The sequence below is a fragment of the Muntiacus reevesi genome, chromosome 10 (genome assembly GCF_963930625.1).
Source record: "Muntiacus reevesi chromosome 10, mMunRee1.1, whole genome shotgun sequence".
Classification (NCBI taxonomy): Eukaryota; Metazoa; Chordata; class Mammalia; order Artiodactyla; family Cervidae; genus Muntiacus; species Muntiacus reevesi.
The window spans coordinates 79,139,956-79,162,799 of NC_089258.1; the positions used below are offsets into that span (position 1 = coordinate 79,139,956).

The 22,844-nt window shown below is 44.1% G+C and overlaps 1 protein-coding gene across 5 annotated transcripts in view; it reads left to right on the plus strand.

Annotated features, from left to right (window-relative positions):
* The window catches only part of PSD3 (pleckstrin and Sec7 domain containing 3), a 475,326-nt gene that overhangs the window by 120,497 nt on the left and 331,985 nt on the right, over window positions 1–22,844 (plus strand). For all 5 annotated transcript variants that reach the window (XR_010658389.1, XM_065901506.1, XM_065901507.1 and 2 more), the window contains exon 2: window positions 10,035–10,143. Coding sequence is in view for 4 of the 5 variants with exons in the window: in XM_065901506.1 (XP_065757578.1) it covers window positions 10,035–10,143 (109 nt within the window). In the remaining variant the exon portion in view is untranslated. The remainder of the gene's footprint in view (window positions 1–10,034; window positions 10,144–22,844) is intronic.

Sequence of the window (22,844 nt, forward strand, 5' to 3'; positions counted from 1 at the left end):
CATGATTCTTTAGCTCATGCGCTGTCTGTTGAACATCCAGTGTTTGTGAGGATGATTTGGCCTGTTGAGTGTAGCAGGAGAATTTCCCCATGCTGTATTCCTTGCACTACTTGGGTCCGGAAGCAGTGTTACGACTTTATTGTTCTCAGCCACTGCACAAGTTTAAAACCACTGTTAAACCAGCAGCTTTAACATTAGTTGTAAAATGCCCACAAGAAGCCAGGAAGCGTCCGAGTGCATTTCCCCAGGTATTCTGTGCTTGAGGTATGTGTCGTAGGGGTGGTGGAGGTGGCCTGAGAGGAATGGGCTCCGTTCCTTGCTGTCGGCTGTCCTGCCGTTCCTTGGTCTTTTTGAGGGTTCACTTGTGTACCCCACAGAGCTCCGGAACAGTAGCTCTCACACTTCCGCACACCTGAGCATCTGCTGGGGGCATTAGGTACAAAGTCAGCTTCCGCTGCACCGCCTCAGGAGGGTGACCAGAGGCCTGAGGAGTTCCGCAGCCTGCGGTGCATCCACACGCACCCCGGGGCCCGTGTTGCAGGCGCCCCTGGCCCTGCAGAAACGCTGCTCCAGAGCGTGTCCTCCTCCGTGTTCTCTCTCTCGAGTGTGAATCAGACTAGACGGTTCTCACACCCCTGGCTCCTGTGAGCGAGCTATCACTCTGATGGACTCTGTCAGGGTACCGCCTACAGCTCCATGTCCCTGAAGAGGTAATTGACCTAATGGGGCCTAAAAGTCCTAAAGTCCTGGAAGAAACTGTTTACTTTGTCATGTTTATGTAAGCGGTTGTTTACAAGAAGTTTACTCATGTTCACTTATGATGAACAGTTTATCTTTGTAAAAACTAACTAAAAGAAAAACTAAAATGAACACATTTTAGTTAGTGTTACAGATAGTGTGGGTATCCTGACAGTGTTTAAAGAGTGAAGATCTTCTGAAATAAAAATCCAGGTCCCCTTGTCAGTTTGTGCCTTTTATCTGTTGACTATCCATCAGACTTGCCTGAATATGGGACGCTGAGCAATCTGAAAAATTAGGCAAATTCCTAGTCAGGACATTGAAAAATCACTCTCCAACAGGGCTATTAGGAACCTACATGATGTATTTCACTTTTCTGTATCATTTTAAAATGAAACATTTAAAATAATAACTAGTATTATTTATCTGATATTGGACTTGGAATTTTTGTTCAATTTCTGTTTTTAGGACTTTATTCTGTGTTATCTTTGGTGTTCTTCTTTACCTTGGCCAGACAGATACACGCTTTGTAGATCTTTTGACCTCAGCGGGTGTGCATTTCTTCACAGTGGGCATCTGTTAACACCAGGCAGGAGATGCTTGTGTCATCTGGTCAGGGTTTATGTCCTGCAGGCAGAACCAGATGCTACCCACGGGGATGACACGATTCTTCTAATTTTCCCTTTGATGTCAAACTCATGATCATTCTGTGTCTTTTAAGAGGGGCCCATACTTGGAGATGGTTTACTTTGGTAAGATTTTGGTGGACCATATATTTTATTGTAGAAATTAATGCAATGAAAATATTATTAGTCTGTAATAAAGACTATTATTCCTAATATTTCATGTACTAGTTAAGCTTAAATTATAGGCCAGATTTTTGACTTTCAGAATGTTCGTATTTTCCCAGAGGCACTTTTTTCTCCATACATGCAGTAATTTTCTATATACATACAGACATAAGTGTATTTATTGGGTAAATAACTTATGCTTTGTTTAAAGAAAGTAATTTATCTGATCGCTCACATACCTTTTCTGAAAAGAAAGTTATGGCTGGTTTTCTTACCTTAATCAAGAACAGTCTTTAGCATGCTTATTGCAAGACCCAGTTCTAAGTATTACATTTTCCCCTAAAATACATAGCCACCATCCAGGGGTGACTTTTTACTTAAGGGAAATAAAGCTATAGCAAATTGTGTGAGAAGATACTTTTTCATGATTCCCACCCTGAATTCACAGTTAGCACCTATTTTTCCATCTTGTCAAAGTCCCAAATGACATATGTTTTTTTAAAAATCAGAGCGAATTTAATTTCATTTCAGAAGTTAGTGAAAATTTGAAATAACTGAAGATACCCCCATGTTTGTGAAGCTTAGTTTTGGTGACAAGGCTGATACTTAATTTTCATTTATGTAATTTGTGGTTATTTCTGCCAAGGTTTCAGGGCTTTTTTGAGGTTGCTGAGTTTATAAGGACTCAGCAAAAATATTTATGAACACTTGCTGTGAGCCTGTAGTCTCTGCCTGCTTTGCTACCCCCTGTGATTATTCTCAGTATCTAGCCTTCCTCCATGGGGGGTTCTTTTTTTTTTTAAATTTATTTATTTATTTAATATTATTTTATTAGCATGGGGGGTTCTTAAGTCCACAGAGGAGCATTTGTGACTGCTATTATTCAGAGTCTGGTTGATTTCCTCCCAGGGGTCCCGATTATGCTGGGCTGACTTTCTTTATTATTATTATTATTTTTAAAATTTTAATTGGAGGCCAATTACAATATTGTGGTGGTTTTTGCCATGCTGACTTTCAAAGTTCTCTGTGGCTTTCCAGCTTTCCCTCTGCTTACCCAGCCTGAATCCTGAGTTGCTGTCAGCGGGTGGAAGGTGAGACCTGTAGCAAGTAAGAACGTCTGTTCTGAGGCTTAGCATGTGTTTTTCTTTTTAAAACCTGGACCTTTATGTCGTCCGTTTTGTGTATTAGTTTTAAAGACTGTCAGGAGCACACAGATCCAGAGCCTGAGGAAGGCAGGTGGTGGTCAGCAGGGCGATGAGAAAGGCAGAAGGTAGACTTAGGTCCCTGGGTCTGCACACTTGCCATCAAGGGTCTCACCCTCTGTGAGTGGGAGAGGCAGAGGGTGTGCTATGAACATGTAGTGTTTGATTGCTGGTTTTCTTTTAAATTCTTTCTTTGAAATTCTCCAAACACCGGAGTTACTTGGTGCCTTTGTGAAGAAGCAGGCAAGAAAGCCTGATCCCTGTGTCTTCTTTCAGTTTTATAGAGGCTGTGTCACAAATGAAGGTTTATCATCCTAGTTTCTCAGCCCCTGACTTTCTACATCACATTAAAAAAAAAAGGCACTGTTCTCATTTGTAATAAATCGTGATATATTGTGAATAAGCCAGGGCAGGCTCAGTTCCTAGAAGGGGCATGTAGTCTTTCCATTTGGTTAGAGGACAACTGTAAGATGGCGCCCAAGATGCAGATGATCAAGGGAAGAGTCCTTGGCGTTGGCCAACGCCTTGCTCACACACCCTTCCCTCTGCCTTTAGTTTTAATGGCAGGCGGGGTGGGGACTCTGCGTCTCTGTGCTGGAGCCTCCTCTCCCCCAGCCCTGCCCTTCCCAGGGGAGTGTGCTTTCAGGAAGACGGCTGAGTAGGTGGGTAGCAGGTGGTGGGAAAATGAGAATGGGCCTCCAGGGGCTTTTAGACAGGCTGTGGATTCAGCTTTTCCCTCTGCGCTCACACAGTTAAAGCTGGCCGACAGCAGGTCTGCCTGGTGACGAGGTGAGTCCTGCTCCCCGCACCCCCTCAGTCTGTTTCTTAGCCTGGTGTTCCATGCTTACTTTGGCTTCTGGTTTGGAGGCTCTTTCTAACCTTTCAGTTCGCTCGCTCAGTCGTGTCCGACTCTTTGTGACCCCATGGACTGCAGCACGCCAGGCCTCTCTGTCCATCACTAACTCCCAGAGTTTACTCAAACTCACGTCCATTGAGTCGGTGATGCCATCCAACCATCTCTGTTGTCCCCTCTCCTCCCACCTTTAATCTTTCCCAGCAACAGGGTCTTTTCCAGTGAGTCAGCTCTTCGCATTGGAGTATTGGAGTTTCAGCTTCAACATCAGTCCTTCCAATGAACATTCAGGACTGATTTCCTTTAGGACTGACTGGTTGGATCTCCTTGCGGTCTAACCTTTAGAAGGTTCTGTTGTCCCAGTTGTTTCTTGGCTGTTTCTGGCCTGTTTCTACTCTTGAGAGTCTGCCAGTCCCACTTTTCTTTGGTTACCTTTCCCGGCTTTTGGAATATTTATCTGATTAGCTGCTTATCAAGGGAGGAGGAGCTGGTTGTAGGGAATTGCAAATTACTTGGGCAGTTACTTCCCCTCAAACACTGGTGTTTTTTCCACTTGCTTTTGTGTAGGCATATGTCAAATATATTTTTAAAGGAAAAAATGCTGCACACGACAGGATTCGAATCTCTTGCTGTATAGCCTGGCAGGCTGAAGGAATGGATGACTTTGCTTGTATGTCTTTCCGCTATACAACTTTCTTAATTTTAGTGGAACAGCAAAGTATGTTTGAGTGAACTTCCATTTAACAGAGGAGAGTATAGGTGGAACAACAATTACTCCATTAAGTCTTTATTTCATTAGTAACTTATTTGTTAGTGAAAGCATCAGAGATATACTTATGGTAAACATGTCAGTGTGAACTCATGGGTTTTTAATTAGATATAGAAATAAACATGGGCTTCTCAGGGGGCTCAGTGGTAAAGAATCTTCTTGGCAGTGTGCAAGTTTGGTCCTTGGGTCGGGAAGATCCCCTGGAGGAGGAAATGGCCACCCACTTCAGTATTCTAGCCTGGACAGAGGGGCGTGGTGGGCTGCAGTCCGTGGGGTCGAGAGGAGTCGGACGTGACTGAGCGACTAAGCCCAGCGCAGTGTTTCTCTTGTGTCTGAAACTGGTGATTATCCTTGCAGCATCTTGAGACTTGGATGATACTCGGTGAAAATTGTTTGTAAATTTGAAAAACTGTGTAAAACGTAAAGTTGATATATATATATATATATATATATATATACATATATATATATATATATATTTTGTCCTGTCCAATTAAAGGTGGACTGCTAACTTTAATGGAGAAGGCAATGGCAACCCACTCCAGGACTCTTGCCTGGAAAATCCCATGGACAGAGGAGCCTGGTGGGCTGCAGTCCATGGGGTCATGAAGAGTTGGACACAACTGAGCACTTCACTTTCACTTTTCACTTTCATGCATCGGAGAGGTAAATGGCAACCCACTCCAGTGTTCTTGCCTGGAGAATCCCAGGGACGGGGGAGCCTGGGGGGCTGCCGTCTATGGGGTTGCACAGTCGGACATGGCTGAAGTGACTTAGCAGCAGCAGCTAACTTTAAATGTAGGTAGGACATGTTTTGGTGACCACATCGTTGTAACTGGATCACAAGGCAAAGGTTTGTGTTATTCCTCTTAATGAAATATCTGTGAAGGTGGCTCAGAAATGTGAAGAATTGTTGTGCTTCAGAATTAGAAGGGGCCTTAGAGATGAATTTGAATAACTCTCTTATCAATAGGGGAGCTGAAGTCCAAGACTAAATGTTAATGTGATTGAGTGGAAGTCTCACTTGGGATTCAAGCCTGGATCAGCTGACCATCCGTTTGCTTAATGTTTTTTTAATATCCTATCCTGCTTAAGGACATTTATGTTTCTAAAATGGCTGTGATAAGGAATGTATATTATTCAGTTAGTAAAACAGAGGAAAAAGTAGTGCTGAGTCCTTAAACTTCTTTGGCCTGCAGAAGTTGTTGTGGAGGTAGGTGGTGAAGATTTGTGACCTTGATGTGGGAGCAGGATAGGTCAGTGGGCCACCCAGCTTTAAGAATAGCTCCTGTAAGCCGAGTACGGTTTGTTTCAATGGGCAGGTCGGGGGAATGCTGGGTTCCGGGTAAGCCGAGTACGCTTTGTTTCAATGGGCGGGTCGGGGGAATGCTGGGTTCCGGGTAAGCCGAGTACGCTTTGTTTCAATGGGCAGGTCGGGGGAATGCTGGGTTCCGGGTAAGCCGAGTACGCTTTGTTTCAATGGGCAGGTCAGGGGATTGCTGGGTACCGGGGCTCCCCACAATGGTCAGAGTATGTTGTGCTTAGTTAGGGGGCAGCCCTGGGTGGGGCCTCCTTGTAACAGGTGTTTCTCGTCTGTGAGAGTCTGAGTGTGCCACGGACACCACTTCACCTCCGGGCCTTAGCACAAGTGTGCTCTGCGGACCAGTGTCAGCATTCTCTGGGAACTTTCTAGGAATGCAGTCTTGGGCCCAATCCCAGACCTGCGTGACCTCTGTTTTAACAAGATTCCCAGGCAATTCATGTATACCGTAAAGAATGAAAAACACTGTAACTGATGTCAAGCATGCTGAGCAAGAGGAACCTCTCTTTGGAGAATCGATCCCAGGCTTTTAGTTGAGAATGAGTGTCAGAAGCTTACCTTCCTGGAATTTCTTAACACTGGTGCTTCATCAGTGGCATCTCTTCCTATTTTCTCGCACCACAGTAATGGAGTTCTATTTTTTTTTCCTCATCAGGGTAGGTGGTTTCCCTTTTCTCCACATCCTTACCAGCATTTATTATTTGTATTCTTTTTGATGATGAAGGCCGTTCTGACAGATGTGAGGTGATACCTCATTGTGGTTTTGAGGTGCATTTCCCTGATGCAGAAATCAGCATTTTAAGATTTGATTTAATTGAAAAAAATTTTAAATTTAATTATAATTTTATGTTAGAATATGGTTGATTTATAACGTTGTGTGAGTTTCAAGTGTACTGCAAAGTGATTCAGTTATACACATATCCATTTTTCTTTTATTTTTGGCTGCATTGCACAGCTGGTGGGATCTTAGTTCCCTGACCAGGAATTAAACCAGGACCCTGGGCAGTGAAAGCAGAGTCCCAGCCACTGCCCCCCCAGGGAGTTCCCCACATATCCATTCTTTTACAGATTCTTTTCCTAAGTAAGGGAGTTTAAAAAATCTTATTCTCTGTTGTTTTCCTGAGCTTACCTAGGCCCAAATCCAAGCTATCGATAATGTTTCTTCTCTAGTCTCCCCCGTCCCAACACACCACCCAGCTGCTCAAGCCAGATTCCTAGGTATCATTCTCTGGGCCATGGGTTCTAGATCCAGGATCTGAATCTGGGATCCATAGTTTACTAGCTGTGTCACCGTGGACACATGACTCGTCCCCTCGTGGCCTCCCTTTCTGTGCCTGTGAGGCTGGGATGGCAGTGTGCCCGCTCCGCAGGACCGACGTGAGCGTTACACGGGATACCTCGTGTTCTGCATCAGAACAGCTTGGCCTGGAGTAAGTGGTTAGTCAGTGTTAGCCCTACGGTTATGCTGGTTTCTTCCTTTCCCTTATCCTTTAAACCCGATTTATCAGAAAGTTTACATAGTTCTTCCTACAAAATATGTTTCACGTTTATCTATACGTTTCCATTGCCATCATCTGGCTTGAAGCTTTCATAAATTCTAGTTTATACTTCCAACTGGTGTCTCTGATTCCTCTTGACTTACTCCAGTCTATTTCCCTTATTTGTTGTTCAGTTGTTCGGTCATGTCCAACTCTTTGTGACCTCATGGACTGCAGCACACCAGGCTTCCCTGTCCTTCACTATCTCCTAGAGCTTGCTCAAACTCATGTCCACTGAGTCGGTGATCTACTCCAACCATCTCATCCTCTGTCACCCTCTTCTCCTCCCACCATCAATATTTCCCAGCATCAGGGTCTTTTCCAATGAGTTGACTCTTCGCATCAGGTGCCAAAGTATTGGAGCTTCAGCTTCAGCATCAGTCCTTCCAATGAATATTCAGAGTTGATTTCCTTTAGGATGGACTGGTTGATCTCCCTGCTGTCCAGGGAACTCACAAGAGTGTTCTCTAGCACCACAGTTCAAAAGCATCAATTCTCTGGCACTCAGCCTCCTTTATGGTCCAACTCTCATATGACTACTAGAAAAGTCATAGCTTTGACTATACAAACCTTTGTTGGCAAAGTGATGGAAAAATTTCCCTTATAACAGCCATATAATTTTCTAAAAGTGTAAATGAATGACCTTTTGAAAATGTTAATGAACCCCCATGGGTTTACAACTTCGGCCTGCACATCCTGTGGTTTTGGCCCCTGCCTGCTCTTCAGTGTTGGCTCCTCCCGTGCTGTTCCCGGGTCCTTCTCCCCACTCGCCTCTGCGCCCGCTCTTCTGTGACTGCACTGTTCTCCCTCAGTTGGGGTGACCTGGTGTTGTCATGCTCAGAGGCCACTGCGTGTGACCCTCCTTCTGCCTTCATGTATGTTTCTCTTCTTTCCCAGCGCTCATCCTTCTCATGTCTGCAGGTATTGGTTCCTCAGGGAGCCTAAATTTGGAGAAGGGAATGGCACCCCGCTCTAGGACTCTTGCCTGAAAATCCCATGGACAGTGGAGCCTGGTGGGCTGCAGTCCATGGGGTCGCTAAGAGTCGGACACGACTGAGTGACTTCACTTTCCCTTTTCACTTTCATGCATTGGAGAAGGAAATGACATCCCACTCCAGTGTTCTTGCCTGGAGAATGCCAGAGATGGGAGCCTGGTGGGCTGCCGTCTATGGGGTCGCACAGAGTCGGACAACGACTGAAGCGACTTAGCAGCAGCAGACGCCTAAATTAGGCCATCAGCTTCCTCCTTTATCAGCCTGAAGCTCCCTGAACACATCAAAAAGTTAATATTGCCTGTCCATAGGGGACAAGGATAATTAACAGCCTGTGGTTATGAAACATGCAACTCCAAGAGGAGTGTGCAGCTTTTCCAGAAAGAATAATTTTACATGTTGTGAACATTAAGTGATTATAGAGCTATTTTAAGAAACTGCTATCTTGAAACTGTTCAAGAAGGTCTTTGATATTGGTATTCAAGGACAAAGAAGGCTGCCCACTGAACCTGTCTGCAGAGGGCGAAGGTGCATGCTAAGTCACTCAGTTGTGTCCGACTCTTTTCGACCTCATGGACTGTAGCTCGCCAAACTCCTTTGTCCATGGGATTCTCTGGGCAAGAATACTGGAGGGGGTGCCATTTCCTCCTCCAGGGGATCTTCCTGCAGAGGGTGAGGAGGTATTCATAACCTAGCCATGGGCCTCCTCACTGCTGTCAATCATTTCTGCTCCAAAAGATAAAATGGACATCATAAAACTCCCCTCTTTGAAGAAACTTCCTGGTTTCTGATAAAACTCTTCATGCTCCTCTCTCCTAAAGTGAAAGTTCAGTTGCTGCTCGGACATGAGAAGGAAGATGTCTCAGAATTAGAAGATGGAGGTCAAGTGTGATAATATCTGTATCCTGGTTAATTTTTGAGTTCAGAGTGAAGAGGCAGAAAGATGACTCCCTGATTGACCTCAGTCTCATTTCTTTGTGTTTTGAAATTGCTACCTTATTACTTATTTTTTATTAATTCTAGACCAGAGAAGGGATGCACTCCTGAGTTTTGGCAGCTGCTTAAAGCAGTCAGGGGGGAAGGAAATGACAACCTACTCCAGTATTCTTGCCTGGAGAATCCTGTGGACAGAGGGGCCGGGTGGGCTGCTGTCCATGGGGTCGCACAGAGTCAGACACAACTGAAGCGACTTTGCATGTATGCATGCATGCATAAAGCAGCCAGGAAGAGAGTGGTGGGAATTGAGAATCATGATGTGAACCACTTTCAGTCACCTTTTAGTTTTTCTTTCAAATAAGGGACATTTAGGATTCCAGAGAACACTGGGACAGATGCTTAAATTTAGGATAAGACCCAAATGTGGTCTCTTTTGGGGAAAGGCTACCTTTTGTTGACATACTTTAGTAGAACCCATTCACAGAAATATTCCTGCTATGGGCATTCCTGTTATGGGCTGTGGGTGATGACATCATTTGGAAAATAGTGTGTCTAAAAATAAAATATAGTTTTCTCATTGTAAAAAAGTTATTAATAATATATACTTAATTTAAAAAAATTCTACCATAATTGTGCCCTCCCAATCAAGCCCAGACTTTTCAAGTTTCTCTTGTTCCCCTATAGATGTTTATGTGTTTTTCTTTTTATATGGTTGTAACCTTGCTTGTTTTTGATTTATGTCCCGTTATGTTTTTCATGTTTCATTTTTAATGGCCATATAGTATTCTATCCAGTGGATCTGTCATAACCATTCTCTTGTTGGTTGATTTGCTTTACGATGTATTTTTTATGATGTATTTTTAATGATATCTTTGTTTTGCTCTAATTTTGCAGGCAGAGACATTTGTTTGGGTTAACAATGCATCAGCACATTCCCAGAGTGTTGCCAAGGCCAAATACGAATTTTTATTTGGCAGATCTGAAGAGAAAACTCCAGATACTAGTAAGTGTCTCCCTGACTTCCTCTTTCAGGTAACAGATAGGAAGAGATATTAAAATTTCAAATCTCAGAAGCTGAGAATTCTTCAAATAAAGAAGTGACTTGAAATTATCTACCACAGGCTACTAGAATGACATCCTGTATTTCTGAATTCTACACTTCTAAAGATGTAGAATTATTTGATGAATAATGAAAGCAAACAGGTTTCATAGAGGGCAGTGGTGCAGATGGAGAAGTGCTCACTCAGTCGTTGATGGAGAGGTATCAGTTCTGGGAGCGAGGCAGGGAAGGGGTACTGCATGCAGTGAAGACCCCAGGCTCTTTAGTGCGACTTCTTCAGTGTGAACCTAGCCTGTAGCTTATGAGATGCATGGTCCTGAGTGAGTTGTCTAAACTCTTTTTGCCTCAGTTTTCTCAACTGTCAAATGGGATTACAGTGACACATATCTTAGAATCCTTCTGAAGATTAAGTAGATTGATGTATGGGAAGATCTCAGAACCGTGCTTGGCATGTAATAAATGCTTTACAAGTATTTGCTGCCATTCTTATTTATTATGATCATCATCATATTCCTGACCTTTGAAGCTGATGTCTAAACTTTCTCTAAAGAAAGTACATTTTTCTTACTTTCCTCAGCTCCATCACTGTCTGACACTGATTTCTGTTTTGGGTAGACAGGGAATCTGACTTAATGTAGCTGTTGTTCAGTTGAAGAAGTCAAATGATAGCTATTCATTTTGACTCATATGTTAGATAAGATAATATAATGGACTCCTTAATATCTGGGGATAGCAAGAATGCAGTGTATATTAATAATTCCTTTTACCTTAATAGTGAATATTTCTTAGATATTTCAGTAGTTGGAGACTCTTAATGAAGTCTTAAACAGCTAAATTATTTTAAAAAAATCATTCTGCTTTTATTATGTAGCATAAATACTACTATTCTAGGCTTGAGGTTTGGGATACTTAATCATTTATTCATTATTTCTCAGATGGGAAATACTGATTGTGATCACCCCTAGACTGTTTAAAACTCCTTTTTGGCGTAGTCTTAACTTTGTGATTTTGTGCTGACTAAGCTTTTTCTCTTTTTAACTTTGATAAAACATGATTTTCACTTCACCATATAGAGGTAATGTCAGAGCTCTACATAGTCCTTTGACTTATTGGTGGGTGAGTTTGGGTTTTCCTTACTCATGAGTTTTGAGTAGTTTTCCCAGTTTACCACTGGTGAATCAAAATGATATTTTAAACCTTATGTTCCTTATTGGCCTTGGTAAAAATGGTTGGCGCTGTTAGTTTCTAGTGTGGTGTTATCTTGCAGGGGTGTTGGTGTGCATGCATTTGTTAAACAAACCTATGTAACGAACACTCCTTCTGTGCTCGCCCCCTGTGCTGGGCACCGTCAGGGTGCAGAGAAACAGAAGGCAGTCCTTGCCCCCTGGGGGTAATTCTTTGACCAGAGCGAGGCAGGGATCACTTCATCTGTGCTGGTGATGGCTTCATGAAATAGGTGGAAGCTGCACTGTTCTCCAAGAATGACTAGTGTTCTGGTTAATCGAGGTTTGGGGGAGGGCACTTCAGACTGGGGGAATGATGTGAGCGAGGGTGTGCTGGCAGAACATACAGATTGTTTGCGGAACAGGGAGGAAACTGGCCAGGTTGGTTTGCAAAGCTTATCAGTGAGAGAGAGATTTAGAAAAATAACCATTTAGAGAGGGGCAGAATCATGGAGAGTGAAGAGTTTGCATTTCATTTTGGTATGCAGAGACAAAATGCCAAGTACTGTTTTAGAGAGATAAATCCAGATGATTGATCTGGGAATTGGAAGGGGCAGCTGAAATTGTTGCCTATTGTAGCAGGGGTGTAAGATGCAAGTTTATGTTGACTTTTGAAAAGTACCTTTAAAAATCTTGGGAAAGAATTGGTGCCTTTTTATCACTTCAAGAATACTCTCGAAGTTTCTTTATATTGACCATTCATCTATCATCAAAACATGACCCAAACTCAAAAGAACATAGGGGTTCTTCTCTGGTGGTCCAGTGGTTGAGACTCTACCTGCCAATGCATGGGGCATGGATTTCACTCTCTGGTCTGGGGAGATCCCACATGCTGTAAGAGTTGCTAAGCCCGTGTACCACAACTGAACTTACATGCTGCAACTACTAAAGCCCACGCACCTTAGAGCCCAAGCTCTGCAGCGAGAGGAGCCACTGCAGTAAGAAGGCTGTGCACCACAGCTAGAGAGCAACCCCTGGTTGCAGCAGTGACAACCCAGAGCAGCCATAAGTAAATAAATAAAAAAAATTATTTAAAAAAAAGACCATAGGGAAAGGTAGTAGACAGAATAAGACAGGGATTTTATTTGAATTTGGTTGATAGGCATACCTCTTCCCTCTTGTTTTTGTTTTTCCAAGTGGATTAAATAAGTGGCCGAAACTGTCTAAGTGCTGCAGAAGCAGCCTGCTGGGGAAATGGAAACACTGACAGTGCCTGCTGAATGCATCAGTCAGGTGGTCGCTGGTAGTGATGCAGCCAGGTTAGGGGCGGTCCGTTGGTTCAGGACCCCGGTGAGGCCCAAGGGAAGTGTCCCTGCTCTAGGGACAGGAGGCTGAGGCTTTGTCACTCAGCCGGGACCTCACGTGGGCTGTGGGTGGGAGGGTGCAGAGAAGACAGTTTAAAACAGTTTGCACAGTGTTGCTTATTGCAGAGGTTTTGAATCTGTGACAAGAGTTTAGGGTGCTGGATGGGGTATGGGAGAACGTGTGAACAGTGGGAGGAGTCCCCTGGCCAAGAATTAAGATCTGGATTCTGTGATCTGTTTATCAATATAGTGAAGAAGAGAGTTGATCTTACTTCTCTGGTGTCTGTTCCCTGCTGCTTTCTGGGAGCAGTCGCAACTTCATGAGCTTTTCAAGGGCGAGTCCAGAGTTGATGATTGCTGAGAGGCTGATGATTGCACGTGACATCCTTTGTGCTGTGGCTTAATGAGGGGTTGGGGGGTCACCAGAGGTTCCCCTGTTTCTATTCCCATCAGCTGTTGGGATGTTTGTGGAGCTGCACTGAGCTGCAAGGAGAGAAGAAAGAGGCAGCACCTCTCACGCCTCCCGCGCCCCCCAGGCTTCCCCGGCGTCGCTCGTCTTCTCTTACTGGACTTCTGGGGGCTTCTCTCAGCCGGCCACACGGGGTCCACTCTGACAGGAGGGGCTTCCTTTTGGGAAAGTGCATTCTTTGAAGTGTTCCTGAAGCGGTTTCAGAGGGCTGAGGTCGGTCAGTCTTTTGGGGGAAAACCAGAGGGAGGAGATGCTTGAGAAGGTCTCTGAAGAAAAGTGAGACTGCTCTTGGCCTGGGGGAGGACAGGTGACTCATGGAGCGTATGAGGAAGCGAGGGGCCATGAGATGCTGAGAGCTGAAGCGTCCAGCAGTTAGGGGGTGACCGAATGCAGCAAAATAGAGACGTAGGTGTGCGCGTTTCGATATCTGTCTGTGGGTGTCAGATATGGGCGTGTGTGTATGTATAAAGATGTTTAGGTCAACAGCACGATCTGAAATGATCATGACTGTTGAAGTCACTCGGGGTAGATGGCCGCTGACCTTTTCCTGTGGGGTTTGCCTGCCCTGTGTCCCTCCCCATCTGGCACCCACTTGGGACTTTTGTCACTGTGACGGGACAGTAACTGGGTCTCTCAAGCTAAAATTCAGTATGTATTTACTGTTAAGTGAGGATGTTTTTATGGGCAGTGGGGGGAGGTATTTAATTCAAGGACTAGCATGCCTTGAGCAACAAGGTATGGTTTAAAAAATGTGCGGGCTTCCCAGGTAGCTCAAACGGTAAACAATCTGCCTGTAATGTGCAAGACCAGGGTTCAGTCCCTCTGTCAGGAAGATCCCCAGGAGAAGGGAATGGCAAACCACTCCAATATCCTTGCCTAGAAAATCCCATGGACAGAGGAGCCTGGCGGGCTGCAGTCCATGGGGTCGCACAGAGTTGGACGTGACTGAGTGACTAACACACACACACACACACACACACACACACACACAGAATGTGATGAAATCAGGGATCCAGCTGCCACTGTTCACCCACTTCTTTGGACTCCAGCATTAGGTATGAGTGAGGCTGGGAGGCTGCTCGGGACAGCAGTGGGCCTGGCCAGCTGGAGCTGGACCTGGCTCCCCTTTGTTCCTTCTTGGGCTGTCCTGCACCCAAGGGTGTGACAGGTTCTCTGGCACAAGTGATCTTGAAAGTCGCTCAGTCGTGTCTGACTCTTTGTGACCCCACGGACTATACAGTCCATGGAATTCTCCAGGCCAGAATACTGGAGTGGATAGTCTTTTCCTTCTCCAGGGGATCCTCCCAACCCAGGGATCGAACCCAGGTCTCCCACATTGCAGGCAGATTCTTTACCAGCTGAGTCACCAGGGAAGCCCAGGAATACTGGAGTGGGCAGCCTTTCCCTTCTCCAGGGGATCTTCCCAACCCAGGAATCAAACCTAGGTCTCCCACATTGCAGGTGGATTCTTTACCAGCTGAGCCACAAGGGAAGCCCTTGAAGATTTTCAAAGGTGGACCATATTTTGATATCGTTTTATCCTAATTATAGATACCTCATGGCAGATTTCTAGGTTTTTCTTCCATTAGTTTATATATATTTTCCTGAAAGCTTGGTAAGAAGTTCAAGTACAAAACTGTCATGTCTTGAGTTCTGTTAATAGTTAAACAACACCTCCCTCTGCTGGACAGAGTATGTAACACATTTTAGTAGCAGTTCTCAGATTGTCAAGTGCTGTTTGCTTTTCCTGCTGCAGATTTCTTTCAGATTTGTTCTGGAGGTCAATTAGTATGCCTTTGTTCTTTCTGCTTAATCTAATGTGAAGGTTTATAAAAAGTCCAATGCTGTACAAATATACCTTAAATATGTGGTATTTTAATCTCATTATGATGTTACAAAATTAAATATTTGGCATTTTCATGGTAAAAATATTCATGTTTTTGAAATAGAGATATTAACCAGCTATATTCTCAGATGGACATGCTCTGATAATAATAATGCTTGAATATAAGATGCATTAAATAATATATGAAAGCTAGTCTGGTCTTTTCCCCTCATATATAAATTTTGCAAAAACTTTTGAAGAACTCAGTATTGTTGTCAAAAGTGAAAGACTAATATGGAAGATCCTAAATTGGCTGTTTCTGATAACTTTTTAAATGTTGTCTTGTTTTGTCTTGTGTTAAATTATGACTGACAAAGTAAATGGGATATTTTTCTTAATTTTTTGACTCAGTTTTGAGTTCTGTGTTTTATATGTGTATGTTGTGTGTTTGCTCAGTCACTCATTCATGTCTGACTATTTGTGATCTCATGGGCTGTAGCCATGCTCCTCTTTCCATGAGATTTCCCAGGCAAGAATACTGGAGTGGGTTGCCATTTCCTTCTCCCGGGGATCTTACTGACCCAGGGATTGAACCTGCATCTCCTGCGTTGGCAGGTGGATTCTTTACCACTGAACCACCTGGGAACAAATGCCTATTATGTAAAAGATACTCTGATAGGAAATTTTATATTGGTTGTTCTTTAATCCTCAGAAGAGTCCTCTGATGCTAGTTCTCCAACCCCCTTTATTTCACAGATGAGGCTCAGTGAGATTTAAATAATTTAACCTCAGGAAACATGTAAGTCATGGAACTGGCTTGTCTGTTTGAGCATAACTTCAGAGCCCATGTCTTCCCACCCCATCCTATAGCATCACAAAGAATCAGAGTGTGATGTCCCTGTAACCCCAGCTGCTAGCCTAGTGACTTCAGATGAAAGTGGACTGTGATTCTGACTTTGTCATTAATCAGTAATATGATTTTGAGTAACTGACTCATCTGGCTTCACTGTTTAAAAAACCTTTAAACCATGGTCATTGTGTTTCCCTGAGCATTGGGAAATGAGGTGATGGTGGTATGAATCCCTGCCCTACTCCAGTTAACCAAAGGCACCCCCTCTTTTTAAAAAAATGTTTATTTTTGACTGTGCTGAGTCTTCGTTGCTGTGCGGAGACCCTCTCTGGTTGCAGTGAAGGAGGCTGCTCTCTAGTTGCAGCACTTGGGCTTCTCATTGCCGTGGCTTCTCTCGTTGCGGAGCGCGGGCTCTAGAGCGCAGGCTTCAGTAATTGTGGCATACCAGCTTAGTTGCCCCACAGCATATGGAAGATTCCATATCCCAAACCAGGGATAGAACTCACATCCCCTGCACTGGCCCGTGGATTCTCAAATCACCGGACCACAGGGAAGGCCAGCACCCCCTCTTTTACCTGTTTTACATATTGGGCTTCTATGGTGACACCATTTTGAAGGCACAGTTTTTCTGCTTAAAAAAATGTAGCTATTGGTTGATAGGATTTCCCGCTCATTCTTTCCTTAGAGATGTCGATCAGCACAACAGCTCCTTGTAGTTTTCCTCTGGCAGGGAAAGCAGGCGTGGCCTGAAGCACTGGATTGCTTAGTACCTGCTCCTTTCGCTTGGCAGCATACAATGAAGTTGGAGGAAAGCAGACTCTAGATGAGCAGGGTACTGAAATATCTACATTTTTTACCCACTGTAATCAGAGCACCCAGGCTGCCTCCTTTCTTTGCAGTGTAATTTTCAACAACCCACTTCCCATATTTCAGCAGAGGGAAATTAGAATGCGAGGAAGATGACAGAAGTAAAAAATACATAAAACACTGAAACATAAATTAAAATCGCTATTTGCATTCAACATTGTAGAATTAGAGAAGGTTTCTTGGCAAGATGCAGGGTAACAGTGAGCAAGACCCAACACCCTTTTCCATGGCTGCCTTGTCTGTGCTTCCCCCAAACATTTCTTTTCCTTATGTTCTTCATATATTGCAGTGTGCCGTCAGGCTTGGCTCACTGATAAGACAGTGGTGTCCTTGAGGCCAGGGTCAACTCTTAAACTTTTATTTCCGTGCATCAGGAACATTGCAAACTACTTTAAAAAATGTTTCTATTGGTTAAAAGGGGAGTAGGGACCACTCAGCGCATAGCCCAGCTGAACCGGGAAAAGCAGTTTAGAGAGCTACTCCTTCCAATGATGTATTGTTAAACATCTTAAGTATGGCCCCTCAGCTGTCCCTGGAACAGCTGTGTGGTGAACTCTGAGTTAGTCCTGTCGAAATGAATACAATTGAGATTGAGACCCTGTTTTCATTTTCTGGTTAAAAAAAATGATTAGCGACTTTGTTGTGGTGGGAAGTTCCCCAGAATTCTTCGGGAGCTGAGATTTGTATAGGCTTGGTTCTTTTATCTAGATATAGTTGGGGAGAAGAGAAGGGTCAGGAAATGAGTTTTTCTTGTTTAATACATTTGGTTAATTTCTACAAATAGTTAATGATATGTACTCGACACTGCTAATCGCTGATGATGTAAAGCTGATGAACTTTACGGGCAAGATAACCTTCATACTTGGAGCCATTAAATAGAAGATGATGTGTGACTGAGTGCCAGATAGTTGGTGTGAATCTCATGAACCAGTGACTAACTCCACGCTAATGATCCTGCATGGAGACAGACATAGGCTCTTATCGGGGGGCGGACTGTTGAAGGCAAGAGCAGCCTGGGAGGTCAGGGGTGTGTGGTCCTCCTACTCTGTACAGCAGAGCGAGAGCGCGGCAGGTCGGGACGGTGCGCGCAGAGGCTTCTGGGAGCGACGTTTGTTCGTTCTGTGCCCTGGTGTCGGCGTGCGCAGAGGCTTCTGGGAGGGACGCTTGTTCTTTCTGTGCCTTGGTGACGGCGCGCACAGAGGCTTCTGGGAGGGATGGTCCTTCATTCTTTGCCTTGGTGAGGGTGTGCTGTGCGCAGAGGCTTCTGGGAGGGACGCTTGTTCATTCTGTGCCTTGGTGAGGGCGCACGCAGAGGCTTCTGGGAGAGACTCCCGCTCGTTCATTCTGTACCTTGGTAAGGGCGCGCGCAGAGGCTTCTGGGAGGGACAGTCCATTCTGTGCCTTGGTAACGGCGCGCGCAGAGGCTTCTGGGAGGGACGCTAGTTTATCTGTTGCTTGCGGGCTAGGCAGTGTTTGAATATATGGAAAGAATGGGGGGGGATGTTCTGTTGTGGGAGGAGATTAGAGTGAAGTTGTGGAGGACGGCGGAAAGGGGCTCTGATAAAGTGGATTAAGCGGTGATCGTGAAAGTGAAACTGGCTCATTCGTGTCCGGCTCTTTATGACCCCACAGATTATACAGCCCATGGAATTTTCCAGGCCAGAATACTGGAGTGGGTAGCCTTTCCCTTCTCCAGGGGATCTTCCCAACCCAGGGATGGATCCCAGGTCTCCAGCATTGCAGGCGGATTCTTTACCAGCTGAGTCACAAGGGAAGCCCCAGAATACTGGAATGGGTAGCCTATCCCTTCTCCAGGGGATCTTCCCGACCCATTAATCGAATCCGGCTCTCCTGCATTGCAGGCGGAGGAGCTGTGATCGTGGAAGTCCTTAAATAAGTTAAGCAGGTCACCGCCATTGAAAGTGTATATCTTGAGAAGCTTTATATAACCCTTATCAACTTGACTGATGACCTCTTTCTTTGGTGGGGGGTCCCCACTGTACCTTACAGTCTATCTCTGTCATTGAACCAGTGATTCTGAAAGGCTCAAGTTTATGTACAGGTTTTTCTTTCACTAAATATTACTGAAATCATACCTGGTTACCTTGATTGGAATCTGGTTGTTTTGGCAATTCCCAATTTCATAAATTTACCTATTCAGAGTGGGTTATTACCTCTACAGTTTGATTTTAACCATTTTATAGTGTAATAGTAATGGTGTTACTGAGTCCAAGCTCACTCCGCTCGCTGCACAACAGGCTGATAGAGAGGTGTTGAAGCGAAGAAGAGACTTTAACCAGAGAGCAGCTGACCGAGAAGATGGCAGGCTAGCGCCTCAAAATAACCATCTTATTGGGGTCTGGATGTCATTCAGGTTCTTTTATAGATCAGAGGGAAAGAAGCGATGAGGAATTAAAGTCAGAAGGCAGAATAGAGAGGGAGAGGCAGTGGGGAGTGAAAGGGCCTTCAGTCTTGCAAAACATCTCCAAGAGAATGGCCTGCCTTTGAAAAGGGGGTGTTAATCTCTTCTATTCACGGGTTGGTAGGGACAAGCTATCTCTGAGCTGAACAAAGGCTAAAACTTTAGTTTAAGAGGGGCGGGATCCTCCAGGCAAGGCATTAAGTATAATTATAATAATAAAAGCAGCCAAAAGCAAGTTGAAGAAACAGTTTCCAACATGGAGTGAGAATTGAATTGCCTTCCTCCCTGCATCAATTGGGCGTGGCTGAGTGTAGACCTAAGAACTGCCTTTGCTATGAGTCTTTAACTCCCCCCCCTCCCCCGCCCCTTATCAGGTAACACTTATGTATACATGCTGCTCAGTCATGTCCGACCCTTTGCGACCCCTTGGACAGTATCCTGCCAGGCTCCTCTGTTCATGGGATTCTCCAGGCTAGAATCCTGTATTAGGTTGCCATTTCCTTCTCCAGAGGCTCTTCCGGACCGAGGGATGGAACCTGGATCTCCTATGCCTCCTGCACTGGCAACCAGATTCTTTACCACTGAGCCACCTGAGAAGCCCCAGCTATTTTATATTAAGTCTTAAAATTTAGATTTTTGTGACATCTTGCTCTCATTGTCGTGTGCTGAGTGCAAAACATATAAAAATTAAATCATATTTAGCAAAGCATTTAACAGATTAGTCTTACTTAAAAGGGAATTACAGTTCAGCAACTATGTATGTATCAATATTATTTACAGTGTGTATGTGTGCGTTACTCCTTTGGTGTTTAAGAACTCATTTTTATTGACGAATTTGAATTTTAAAGAGACATTTTATAATTAGTTGCTCCTACTGATTTTCTCAGCATGGGTGTTTTAGGAGGTGGAATTGCCGCTTCTGCTGTGCAGGGTCTTGTGGTAACGTGTGTTGCTTCTCCTGAGTGATGTGTGTCTAATCACCACGATTTCCTTGCAGGCAGTGAAGTGAAGTGGAATCTCTGTCATTGATGTCAGTTCCCCTCTCCCCTCTGACGTCTTCTGATTTGGGTGTAAGAGGTCCATAAAAGTGGGGGAAATATTGATGTCAGGTCCTGACGGTGCATTGAAATTTGAATAACTTGAATTAAAAGGAAAATTTCTTAGGTGAGTGAGGTCTGTGAGTGCCTAAAATGAAGGGAGTTTCTTAACTTAAGAGGGTCTGTGAGCCCCCAGACATTTAATGCAAAGTTTGTATAACTATTTATCTGGATGTTTTATTGGGGGAGGAGCCATACCTTTCTCAAAGAGATCCATAATGCCAAAAAAGTTAAGAACCACTTCTCTGAGGATTATATTTTCCTAGTCCTACAGATTCAACTATTATCCTAAATCAATAAGATTAAGGGGGTGTTTCTCGTAAAATAAACTCTTTTAAGTACTTGAATTAGTGAATTTACAGTCATTATTATTTTTGCAAGAAGTACCTCATACTGGAAAAGTCAAAGGGATCGACTTATGCTTTTAGTTTCTTTCTCCATTAAATTGATATATTTACTATACAGAGACCGCCTGGTATAATCTTTATAAATGTGGGGTTTAATGAAAATTATTTTAGGTCCATATATCCATGGATTGCCTTGTAAATAAACATCTTCATCCTGGTAAAGAGTGAGTGAATATCTTTTAACTTCTAAACACTACAGTACTTACCTAGTTTATGAAAATGCAACATAAGTAAGTTGGGAAGACAGAATGAAATCATGAATGTCTTGTTGTTGTTCAGTCACTGAGTCATATCTGATTCTTTGTGACCCCATGGACTGCAGCACGCCAGGCTTTCCTGTCCTTCTGTATCTTTTGGAGTTTGCTTAAACTCTTGTCCATTGAGTTGGTGATAGCATCCAACCATCTCATCCTCTGTCATCCCCTTCTCCTCCTGCCTTCAATCTTTCCCAGCATCAGGGTCTTTTCCAATGAGTTGACTCTTCCCATCAGGTGGCCAAAGTACTGGAGCTTCAGCTTCATCATTAGTCCTTCCAATGAATATTCAGGGTTGACTTCCTTTAAGATTGACTGGTTTGATCTCCTTGCTGTCCAAGGGACTCTCAAGAGTCTTCTCCAGCACCACAGTTTGAAAGCATCAACATATGAGGACCCAAAGAAAAGAAGTAATGCATGCTTTAAGAATAGATGAGAGGGAGTGGTCACTGTGAGTTGGGTCAAACCTGGAGGACTTCAGTGGGAAGGGGGATTTGAGTGGGGACAGATGAGATGGTCAGAGAGAATCTGGGGAGGAGGGAATAACTGGTTGAAACAAAGTCTACTGTGATTTTGCCCTTTGGGGGGACACTGAGTTGACCAACGGACAGGCAGCAGTAGGTCAAGGCTCTTTTCCTGGCTTCTGGTCCTGGCTGGAAGCGGCTTCACCACTCTCTTCTCAGTGTTTTAATTTGTAAAACTGTACTTTTCTTACAGTATTCTTAATTTTACTTGCTGTGTGTTTGTTATGGATCTTCCCTAGTGGCTCAGAGGTAATCCGCCTGCAATGAGGAGACATGGGCTTGATCCCTGGGTTGGAAAGATCCCCTGGAGAGGGAAATGGCAACCCACTCCAGTATTCTTGCCTGGGAAATCCCATGGACAGAGGAGCCTGGCAGGCTACAGTCCATAGGGTTGCAAAGAGTTGGACACAACTTAGTGACTAAACAACAACAACAGCAATGTGTTTATTTTAAAAGAAAAATCTGATACCCAGAGCCATCAAGATGGCAGTATGGGAATAAGATGAGGGCAGTTAGTGGCCAGGTTGCTAAAGGTCTTGAGTGACAGGGTTTATAAAGCAGGAGTTGGTCAGCTATGGCCCTTGAGCCAAATCCTGCTCATCTCTTATCTTTGTATTAATAGATGTCTTTTTTTTTTTTTTTTTTTTTTTTATTAGTTGGAGGCTAATTACTTCACAACATTTCAGTGGGTTTTGTCATACATTGACATGAATCAGCCATGGAGTTACACGTATTCCCCATTCTGATCCCCCCTCCCACCTCCCTCTCCACCCGACTCCTCTGGGTCCTCCCAGTGCACCGGGCCCGAGCACTTGTCTCATGCATCCCACCTGGGCTGGTGATCTGTTTCACCATAGATAATATACATGCTGTTCTTTCGAAACATCCCACCCTCACCTTCTCCCACAGAGTTCAAAAGTCTGTTCTGTACTTCTGCGTCTCTTTTTCTGTTTTGCATATAGGGTTATCATTACCATCTTTCTAAATTCCATATATATGTGTTAGTATGCTGTAATGTTCTTTATCTTTCTGGCTGACTTCACTCTGTATAATGGGCTCCAGTTTCATCCATCTCATTAGAACTGATTCAAATGAATTCTTTTTAATGGCTGAGTAATATTCCATGGTGTATATGTCCCACAGCTTCCTTATCCATTCGTCTGCTGATGGGCATCTAGGTTGCTTCCATGTCCTGGCTATTATAAACAGTGCTGCGATGAACATTGGGGTGCACGTGTCTCTTTCAGATCTGGATTCCTCAGTGTGTATGCCCAGGAGTGGTATTGCTGGGTCATATGGCAGTTCTATTTCCAGTTTTTTAAGAAATCTCCACACTGTTTTCCATAGTGGCTGTACTAGTTTGCATTCCCACCAACAGTGTAAGAGGGTTCCCTTTTCTCCA